The sequence below is a fragment of the Arvicola amphibius genome, chromosome 10 (genome assembly GCF_903992535.2).
Source record: "Arvicola amphibius chromosome 10, mArvAmp1.2, whole genome shotgun sequence".
Classification (NCBI taxonomy): domain Eukaryota; kingdom Metazoa; phylum Chordata; class Mammalia; order Rodentia; family Cricetidae; genus Arvicola; species Arvicola amphibius.
The window spans coordinates 57,140,945-57,152,244 of record NC_052056.1 but is presented as its reverse complement, the minus strand read 5'-3'; the positions used below and the strand labels follow the sequence as shown (position 1 = coordinate 57,152,244).

The 11,300-nt window shown below is 45.2% G+C and overlaps 1 protein-coding gene across 1 annotated transcript in view; it reads left to right on the top strand.

The window, feature by feature from the left end:
* The first annotated feature begins 3 nt into the window (after positions 1 to 3).
* The window catches only part of Fam162a (family with sequence similarity 162 member A), a 29,123-nt gene continuing 17,826 nt past the window's right edge, over positions 4 to 11,300 (top strand). The window contains exon 1 of the mRNA XM_038345200.2: positions 4 to 150. Within this exon, the coding sequence (XP_038201128.1) occupies positions 117 to 150 (34 nt within the window). The 5' untranslated portion in view covers positions 4 to 116. The remainder of the gene's footprint in view (positions 151 to 11,300) is intronic.

Below are 11,300 nucleotides of genomic sequence, written 5' to 3'. Positions count from 1 at the left end.
TGCGTCACTCTCGCCCCGCCCCGCCCACCCCGCCAGCGCCCTCCCCACGCGGGCCCTCGGTGACATTGAGCACCACCGCCGCCGAGGGGTGCTGTGCGTCGGCGGAGCAGGCGGCCATGGGGAGCCTCCGCGGCCTGCGCCTGGCGGCTGGTGAGACGCGGGGCTGCGGGCGGCAGGAGGGGGCATCACCGGTGGGGGTGTCCTACTTACTGCACCCGTGGGAGGACCGCAGCGGCTAAGCAGACCGGGGAAAGTGGGGGCTAGCCGGGACCCTGGATCTTATCCACCCAGATCCCATCTTAAGTTAGTGCCTTGATGCCTCCGAGACCTGGTCCCCTTCCTCCTGCGAGCACCTGCTCAGTTTTCTCTGTAACTTCTGCTTTCCACCCGAAATTTCCCCCATCCGTTATCCTAGTTGAGCCTTCCTCCTCCACTGCTTGTCATTAGGTGAGGGACTTAAAGATCTCACAGAACACCAGCAACTGTTTTCTTAGATGTGGGTGGGAGTAAATTACTTTTCAACAATAGTGCGGTTAGCTGCTTCACGTTCTTAGGGGAAAGTTATGCTAATTCAAACTCTGTAGCCTGTTTTCTTAGAAAACATTGGAGCGGTGGGTGTTTTGGAGTCTGGTAAAGAGAATGTGTCCCGCCTTGGGGGAATCTAGAGAGCCTTGGAATTATCAAGTTGAGAAATCGAAGGGCTTGCAGCCTGATTCTTAGGGGCCTTTAGTGGGTGACTTACTCTTAGGATCGTCTTTATGAACTTTCACATTATATAATGATCTTTTGTTCCACGGCATCAAATCACTGAAGAGTTATTTAATGTTTAAAGAAAGAATAGCCCCATGTTTTGCTGTTGGAGCAATGCAAATGTACATTGTAAATGAGGCAATGCAAAGAATGGCAAATGTAGAATAGCTGCATACTTTTGAGGAATAGCCAAAGAAAAGGTTAGTTTCTACCGGCTGGAAGACGTGTTTCAACGGGACAGCTTTGCTTACACCCTTAAACACTAAGACCCACTCTGCTTGGGGGGGGGGGAAGGGAGGGAGCGCGAAAACACTAGCCGTCATTCTATTTCTGGTTTTGATTTGTATCCGTTAGTATCTAATTCATCTAAAATCTTTTGTGTACATTTTTATTAAGTATTATAAAGTTTTCAGCAGAGCAAGCGAAAGAATCAGCAATCTGTGAGTTATTCAGAAACCACTTACTACATGAAGAAAGTCTGGCAGTAGGTAATTTTTCAGACCCAAGACTGTAGCACACATCATGGGAATCTAAAATGTCTCCACAGATTTCCGACATTTTGGAAAGCCACTCTTGGGCCCTTAACCAAGACAGAATTCCTTGCACAATTTAGCAACAAATTATTTTACTTCTGATGGGGAAACATTGGATGGCAAGGCTGTTGTGAGCAACTGCTTCTGTGTGGTCTGTGACTGTCTGCTGCGTATTGAGCGCCTTGCGGTGGTTTCCTTTGCCTGTGTTATTCCTCAGTGCTTTCACATATGTTCTCTGATTCCCACGGCAGCCCCCTCACTTCAGGTCTTATCATTCCTTCCCGTCCTTATAAATGAGTGTCAGTCACAGAGCTAAATAAACTTGTCCAGCAGCACTTGGTCAGAAATGTGACCGCCCAAGGGAGGCAGTGGATTTGTGTTATCTGTGGCCCTCGCTGCTGTTAGTGTTGCTTACTGGGCTCTCCGCATGTGTAACAGTCACACGACTAGTTGGGACTTCTTTTTGTTTTCTTGAGATAGTCCTTGTGTAGCCCTGGCCGGCATGGAACTCCCTGTGTGGACAAGGCTGGCCTGGAACTCACAGAGATACTCCCAAGTGCAGTTGGGGTCCCTTAATTCGAGCTGGAACTCATGAAATGCTGGTGTGTTTGTGAAGTGGGAGTATGCTTGTCTAAGCAAATGAACTTTCGAGAACATCAACCAAGTATGTGTAGCTCAGAAATTGAATCCAGGCATTATTGTCTTATCCAGAATGTGACTCATAATAAGGTAGTCTTCTGGGTGAATGGAGTTCTAGATAACCCAACTCAGTTTACAAAGTAGAGCTGAGCTTTAACAACTTCCATTGGCAATCTTGGGTGGACTCCCTTTGCAAACAGTATAGAGGGTTTATGGACTTTAGTTTTTTTTTTGTTGTTGTTGTTGTTTGTTTTGTTTTTCGAGACAGGGTTTCTCTATAGCTTTGGAACCTGTCCCGGAACCAGCTCTTGTAGATCAGGCTGGCCTCGAACTCACAGAGATCCTGCCTCCCAAGTGCTGGGATTAAAGGCATGCACCACCGCCTGGCGAACTTTAGTTGTTTATTGTGTGGATGTTGACTTGCAATGTTTGGACGCCACCACAGATGACAGGTCTTGCGAACATCTGAAATCACGTTCTAATGTTATGATTGTGCACAAGTAAGAGAAAGGGACCAGGCTTCCATCCGTTTCCCAGAGTAGTGCAGCTTCTTTTAAGGAGCAGTAACAGAAGAATTGGAGGCTAATTGGTGCTTGTCAGCATCTGTTAACACACATTGCTTTGCTGGAAGGACACTAGGAAATATCTTGGCTTGAGCAAATATAAGGTGAGTTTTCACATCTCTTCTCCTGAAAGCTGAATAAAATAGACACAACTTTTAAAACACTGTATCTTTTTTAAATGTGTGTGTGTGTGTGTGTGTGTGTGTTGTACGCAGATGTTTGGTTGCACATTGTGTGCCTGTGTGAGGGCCAGAGAAGGACGTAAGGTGTCCTGATCTACCTACTTTATCCCCTCACTGAACCTGGAGCTAGGCAGGCAGCCGCCCCAGTCATCCTCCAGTCTCCGCGTCTCACAGTGCTGCTGTTACTACACAAAGTAGCCACATCTGACTTTCCATAGGCTCTGGGGAGGCGAACTCCAGTCTTCATGCTTGCATAGCAAGCAAGCTCCCTTATCTATTGATCCAGCTCCAGTTCCAGGACATTGTATCTTTCAGTAGGATGATTGAGTCAAAAGAATGAATGGACTTACCAGAATGTTCGTCATGCCTTAGTGCCCTATGCTCCTTTGACTGTCAGCTTTTACAGTGACCTTATTTTCATTGCTGTTACCAGAGCAAAAGACCATGGGCTTCTCCTCTCTGTTTATCCCATATCCCAGAGCACTGGAGAAATATTTGAGAAGTCATCTAGTCCCCTAATTTAAATAGATGAGGGAACTTCTATACTTTTTGCTTTTTGAGACAGGACTTAATTACAGCGCAGCTTCCCTGGAACCCTCGGTCTCCTAAGTACTCGGATTTCCAGTGTGCATCACCACCCCCACTGGGGGAGGAAACAAGGCTTAGGAAGGGAATTTACTTGCTAAGGGCCACCTATGTGCCAAGCTGGGACATGACTCTGATTTTATTTCCATTCCACTTTGCTCCTTCATTGTTCTTGCTAAGCAACCCTAAATGAGATCACATCCATTGTAACTGCTCCTATTTTGGCTTATCATATTGGTCTAGGTGGTGCCAGCAGGTTTCTGTGTGAGCATGTGCTGTGTTTATTGCAGTGTATAAACCAGATCACATAATGCACTAGCGGGCATACAGCATGTGCTAAGCTCTAGATTACAGACCAGACTGTGAGTGCTGCTGGGCTGGGTCCTGCTGGTATTGGGCTCCCCCCACGCCACTGTAACATGCGGGGGCCAGGCCTGCTTGTTTGGGTTTCTGTTCTGCCCGGTGCCCCTCAGCCCACAAGTCCCAAAGAAATAACACAGAGATCTCTATAAGTTACAAAGCTGATTGGCCCATTAGCTCTAACCTCTCATTGGCTGACTGTCACATCTTAATTAACCCATTTTTTGATCTATGTTAGCCATGTGGCTCAGTACCTTTTTTCAGTGGGGCAGATCACATCCTGCTGCTTTGGTGGTCTGGGCAGGAGTGGGAGGAATCCAACTTCCTCTTTCCCAGAATTCTCCTGTTCTCATTACATCATTTCTACTTCCTGTCTGGTTTTCCCACCTTTACCTCCTGCCTGGCCAATCAGCGTTTATTTAAAACATGATTGACAGAATACAGACAATTCTCCCACACCACCTCACAACTTCAAAGTGGTAATGTCACATTGGCAGCTTAAAGTCTGCTTTGCTAAGAGTTACTGGTAAACACTGTAGGTCAGAAGTTCCCTGCCCCTTTCTTCCTCTCAAGAAGAGCCAGTACCGGGGAGGAGGCGGAAATTTTTAATAAAAAAAAAAAAAAGAAGAGCCAGTACACTACTGACTTTAGAATTTAGAAAAGGGAAAGTTTAATGGGATAGGATTATTAACTGAGGGCTCCATTGAAACAGAAAGGCTATGGTGATATGAGCAAAGAAGAAGGGTAGTTATGGGTCTGGAGAGGTGTGGGGGGGTACCCAGGAAAAGCACAGATTACCCTAGAGGCAGTAGGAGAAAAGGTGTGAGCTTGTAAGGAGCCTGAACTAGATGGATTTGGGCAAAAAAAAGACTTCAAAGCATAAATCTTTTTTTTTAAACTGGAAACTTAACAAGGCAACTGTACAGCATGCATTGCTTTAACCTGTGAAGTGCTACAGTAAGCTATGTGTGAGGCAGTGATGGAAACGGCAACAGAGACGTGCACTGAAGAAAGTAATGATTCAGGAGGCGTGGACTATTTAAGATAGCTTGATGAGACTAGAATAATGACTCAGAGGTTAGGAGTAATCGCATCGCTTGCAGGGGATGAAGTTCATCTTCCAGCAACTGTACCTTTGGCTCCAGGGTATCTGGTGCCCTCATCTGGTGCGCGCGCGCGCGCGCACACACACACACACATCTAGAATTAAAAATAAACTTTTAGATGCTATATTGTATGTCTGTGTACACATGCATAAAGTGCCCGAAGAGGCCAGAAGAGGGCGTCCAATCCCCTGGAACTGGAGTTACAAATTATTGTGATCAGCCGTGATCAATCAGGAATTGAATCTAGTGATCTTAACACTGAATCATTTCTCCAACCAAAATATTTTTTAAGATGGACTCTGTAAGTTTCCAGTGTGGAGGACTGCAGGCATGGCTATTTGTTAGAAATAAGAAAGATGGAAGTCAGGCGTTGTGTACATGCCTGTTTGTCCTAAAATCTGCTCTGAGACAGGAGGTTTATTGCACGCTCAAGGCCAGTGTGAGCAACATAAGACCCGCCATAAATACACACACACAAAGCTGGAAGAACATAAGGGAAAACAGTCAGGAAGGCCCTCAAAGACCTCTTAGTTGGGCAGAGAGGGTGTATTGCTGTGTTGTAGGTATTACTACTCTGTTATCCTCTGACCTCTGCAGCAACACCACATCATGTGCATGCATGCACATACACAAATAAGTAAATATAAAAATAATAAAACAGAGCCGTGTGGTGGTGATGCACGCCTTTAAGCCCAGCACTCGGGAGGCAGAAACAGGTGGATCTCTATGAGTTGAGGCCAGCCCGGTCTTCAGAGCCAGTCCCAGGAAGTCTCCAAAGCTACAGAGAAACCCTGCCTTTGAAAAACATAATAATACTAAAACAGATCTTTGAGACTGGCAGTAAAGGAAAACATGACAGAAGCTAGAGTCATCTGGGAACTTCACTTGAGGATTTGCCTCCATCAGATTGGCCTGTGGGCGTGTCTTCGAAACATTTTCTTGGTTAATGATTGGTGTGGGAGGGCCCAGCCCAATGTGCACAGTGCCAACCCTGGACAAGAGATCCTGGGTTATATGGGAAAGCAGGCAGAACAACCCAAGACTTTCTGGTCCTTCCTCTGTTTCTGCCCTGGCATTCCTGATATAAGCCAAATAAACCCTTTCCTCCCAAGCCGCTTTTGGTCATTGTCTTAGCACAACAACAGAAAGGAAAGTGGAACAGAAGAGAATATGGTAGGTAATGGAGGGAGGGGTTGGGTTCTTTAAGAAGGATAAGATGAGTAGAATCCAGTGGCCACAAAGGTAGGAAGGGTAGGGGGAAATAGGCTAATGATGAGATGTAAAACATTGGTTCAGCTGGATGGGGTAGTTAGAGCATTCTAGTGGAGTGCTCAGGAAGAACTATGTATGCCGTGCATGGCGTGTGTAGTGACGTAATCAGTACACGCCTCTAACTCATGTAGCCTGTGAAGGGAAGACTAATATATTTACAGGACTTGTTGAAAATGGTGACTGTTTTCTCCCAGATTGTGGACCCTCCATTTTACTGTGGCACAAGAAATGCTCGCTGTCTGCTGGTTGAACACAGAAGTTGCTTCTGCCTTGCTGGAAGCAGTTGGTTGTATAAAGAACTTTAAGGGGCTACTTCTGCTCTTTAACCTTCCAATGTGTGATCTTTAGGAGATCATCAGAAGTACCATTACAGATATAGGTTCAGAAGGCTGAGACCGGAGGTTTACTTGAACCCAGGAGTTCAAGACCAGCCTGGGCAACAGTGAGTTCCCCTTATCAGAGAGAGAGTGAGGTAGGCAGATGTACTGAGACAGACTGGGTGTGGTTAAGTTCAGTTACTATCCGCGTTGGGTGTTGCACATCTGTCAGAGGTGTTTCTGATATCCGGGGGTAGTACTTGTAGCATTTTGCCATAATCTAGATAGAGTATCTGATTATGTGAGCATAAGGGAGTCTGGAAAGAAACACAGCAAGTTCTTCCTGTGAGCTATGACAGGCAGGGCTTTCACATCCACACCACACCTTTATGTGTCCTCCAAATTGTCTGTAAAACCTTTCTAATGTAGAGGTGGTTTTGTTGTATTTTGTTTTTAAGATGAGCCTGTGCTGTTTGGCGGGGAAGAAGGCAGTGGACAGGGAGGAAATAGAGGTGCCGAGAGCTAAGCACAATGTCGCTCAGGAGGGTCCCAGATGGAAGGAGTCACCACATCAGAAAGAGGGATTTGTGTTCTTCTGAGTCTGCAGGGAAGTGTGAGAAAAAAAAAAAAAAAACGAATGGAATCGGAGCCTGTTTTCTGTCATAAAATGAAAGCCAGCAGCTGAGGCCTAGAGAGTTTCAAGCAGCCACTGTTGGGAGTGTGTAGGCTGTACGGTGGGCGGTGGACAAGAAAGAGGGGCTCCGTCTTATAGTTGGACCATGAGATTCCAGTAGCACTTTAAGGCCTTTATTAAAACACTGGCCAAGTTCCAAAGATTTATTTATAAATTTGCATGTTTTTTTTTTCAACTCAGAAAATTTTTCCCATGGATCTAATGTTACAAATGGTAGTAGTTAGGAGTTTGGCCAGCCTAAAAATCTCAGTGTCAGTCTGTTCTGTCCCTGGTTCTGTTTCTCACCACCTGGTTCTTCCCTGAAATCACAGCTCTCCTGTTTCCTGCATATCGCCCTCTTGGGCTGCGGTGTGGACACACTTCCTGAGGAAGGGTTCCATGCCCGTGCCTTCCCCTCCGGATGCTCTGTCCGATTTTCCCTTCTCTCTTCAGGCCTGCCCTGCTTTCTGCACTGAGGACAGTTCCTAAAACACCGTTCTCTGTGCTCAAACTGCTCTGCATGTTTGGCAAAGCTTTTTGCGGGGAGGAGGTGGGGGCAGATGAAGATTCTCAGTGGTGGGGGAGCACAGGGAGCACGATACCCAGAGCCACATGAGTGGGTCTGGTGGTGTCTCTATTTTGGAAAGCACGGAGTCACTGGCACAGCCTCGCAAGCAGCTCCAGAAGGCGGTGACACAGAAGCAATGCAGACCAGGGTTTGAAGCCAGAAGGATCCGTCCCCCATTAGAAAAGCTGCAGATGTGAATTTCCAAGCCACTGGGTCGCATCTGGACCAAGCTCAGTGCGCATTATAGATAGGTTTGTTTGTGTCGTTGTTGTGAGTGTTCGGGGCAGTTCAGCTTTGCTTCTGTGAAGTAAAATCAGTGGCTCTCTGTTCCTGTGAGTTCTGTGGACCAGAACCTCTATCTGCGAAAGATGTGATTGCTGTAACTTACTCACTCCTTTAGGACTACTGAAAACTTACAAAATTTAACATGCAATATCAGTGAATTAAAAACAATATTAACTGATGTGTAGGACTGGCTATCCCTGGGATACTGTGTATCTCCTTTTTCCTTACGAGACTTAAAATTGGCTCACACACAAAAAAATCCTTCTCAGCTTTGCCCTTTCCTGTCACAACTGTGATAGCATCTGCAGTACTCCAGTTTCAAAGGGATTAAACAGGCACCTGAGGGCTCATTTGAGAACCGCCTCATTATTACATAAATTAAAAAAGATCTTTCCATGGGACATGGAGAGGAACATTGTTGCCTCAGAAATGGCTTCTTCCAGCCAACGTCATAGAACTTCCTGGTCTGGAACCTGAGGAAAAAGCGAATAAGGTGGTTGAGCAGATCTTCTCAGGGCTGTGCAGTGAGCTTCGGTCATCCATTGTGGGATCCGCCGAGGGTGCTGGGGAAGTGAGGTGCGAAAGAAAGCCCCTCCCACCAGGGCCATGAAAAGCTAGAACTGTAGACCATGTCCACAGACGTCATCAGATGCTGACTCTGTTAGGGACTGTGCTCTGCAGACAACCTCCAGTGGGATTCCAGCGTCTGATGTAAGGAATCGAACATTAACAGTAAAGAGGCTGATGGTACGGCAGAGCCACTGCTCCAACCAGAGACAAAGGCATTAAGTTTTGCAGTTGTATCCTGCTGTCTTAGTTCGGCCGGTGACTTCCGAGAACTCAGCAGTTAAGAGCTTTTGTTCTTACTGAGGACTCAGGTTCAGTTCCTAGCACCAGCACGGTGGCTCACAACCTCTGTAACTCCAGTTCCAGAAGATCTGATGTCTTCTTCTGACCTCCAAGAGCATCAGGCACACACATGGTGCTCATGCGTGCATGCAAACACAATACTCACATGAAATTTAAATACATATGTAAGTTTAAAAACAACTGACCAAAACCAACTTGGAGAGGAAATTTGGTTTATATGTCTCCATCACAGTCATTGAGGGAAAACCGGGGTAGGAACTCAAGGCAGGAACTGAAGACTATGTAGACGAGGCTACACATCAGAACCACTGGGGAATCCTGCAAAGGGCTGGTGGCAGAGTCCTGAAGGGTCTGCAGCTGGCTGTGAGAAGCTGCGTCTCTGTGAAGCTCCTAGCTCAGCCTGAGAAACACTGCGCAGACCTAACGGTGTGTGGAACTGGTTTCCAGGTGTCCATCACACCGTCCTCAGCAGCTGTTGAAATAGATATGAGTGTGCGCGTCTCAAAAGTAAACCTTCATCTCACTCAAAGTGTAGATCTACATTGTATAGGTCTGAGTGGGAACCGGCTGCGCTTCTAACAAGCTCCTTGAAGGTGCTAGCCCCATCTGAGGGCAGCAAAGGCCTAGACCAGTGGTTCCCAACCTGGGAGTCATGAACCCTTCCACAGGGGTTGCATATCAGATATTTATGTTGTGATTCATAACAGCAACAAATTACAGTTATGAAGTAGCAACAAAAATAATTTTATGGTTGGGGCTCACCACAACATGAGGAACTGTGTTAAAGGGTCTCAGCATTGGGAAGGTGGAGAACTACTGTCTTAGACTAACGAAACATGTGCCACCATTTGTAATTTTCTCCTTGCTACCAGGACACACTAGTCATATCGGCATGTCTTTATTCTACCCTAAATTGAGTGCATTTCCTATTCTCAATTTTCATATGAAATATCAATACATAACATCTTACATAAGTATAGGGTAAAGACAATATGATATGAGTACTTGAGTGCCTATATTTCATTCATATATATATATATATATGAATATATATAAAATATATAAATATTTATAAAATATATATATAATATATATATATACACACATATATATATATATTTGTTGTTTGTTTGTCTGAGACAGGGTTTCTCTTTGTAGCCCTGGCTGTCCTGGAACTTGCTCTGTAGACCAGGCTGGCCTCTAACTCAGAAATCTGCCTCCCAAGTACTGTGATTAACTGTGTGCCCATGACTGCCTGGCTTCTTACTTCCCACCCCAACCCCCACCCAGGCAGTAGTACTTGTTGTGAGTCTGTAAACAGACTGTGTCAGCTGTCTAGGACATTGTAGAAACGTCCATCCTCAGGTCCACCCAGATCTACTTTATGAGAAACTTGGAAGAGGGATCAAGCAGCTTTTTTTGTTTTTGGTTTTGTGAGACAGGGTTTTTTTTTTTTTGTTTTTTTTTGTGTGTGTGTGTGTGTGTGTGTGTGTGTGTGTAGCCCTGGCTGTCCTAGAACTCTCTTTGTAGACCAGGCTGACCTTGAACTCACAGAGACCCACCTGCCTCAGCCTCCCAAGTGCGAGAATTAAAGCCACCACACCTGTTGAGAACCTCTACTCCTAGAAATAACCAGCAATGTGCTCATCAGAGCCTTCCAGGCAGCCATGAGGCTTCATTGAACTTCCTGTTAGGGCTCTGGGGACTGAGCTCTGGTCGGCCAGGGACCAACAAGGCTTCTCGTACACTGACAGGGTTAAAGGACTGTTTTTCTTTTGTTTTGTGTGTTTGTAATTTTGATCCACCAGAGAATGGAAAATTTCTGTCCTGGATATCTGGGGCAATGTGTTTTATCTCTTAGGGACCAAAAAGGAAAGTCTTAATGAAACTTGGCTTCTTTGTGCTCTCATTTTGATTATAAAATCAAAACAGTAGCTCACAACTGTCTTCAGTATTAATGACATTTAAAAATAATTTTTACACTAGTCTGTTACATTTCTAATGTGTATAATTGATCGTGTGTGTGTGCGTGTGTGTTCACACTAGAATGTAGGTCATAATGACACACATTTTTTATTTGTTCTATATATTGCCAAGTATCTTATACATACATACACATAGTATATTCTTTGTTACTATCTGCTGGGTGAGTGAATGACTATCTCCACATGCGTTTCTGTGGCTGATAACTGCCGAGTACTCCACAGGCTGGTGTTTTTGCTTTTATTATTACTGCTGAACTGAGTGAGTGGCCATCTGTCTTCTGTTCTCTTTGGAAAGGAGCTGATGAGGAAACAGTTGCTGCCTTCTCCCATTTTCTGTTTAGAGAGCAAAGTCTGTCTAGTGAGCTCCACTTATCCTGCCCTAGCCTAGCCTTGCAAAGGGTGTGTCCTTATAGGTCACTTTAAATCAGTGGCTTCCTGGTTTTAACCAAATCTACTTGGTACAGGTGGGTCAGGCACTTAAAAGAGGTTAAATGGCAAGTTTTATGTTATATATATGTGTGTGTTTTATATATGTAAAAAACAAAATTTACCATATGTGTGTATGTGTGTATGTATGTGTATATATATATGAATATATATATTCATATATAT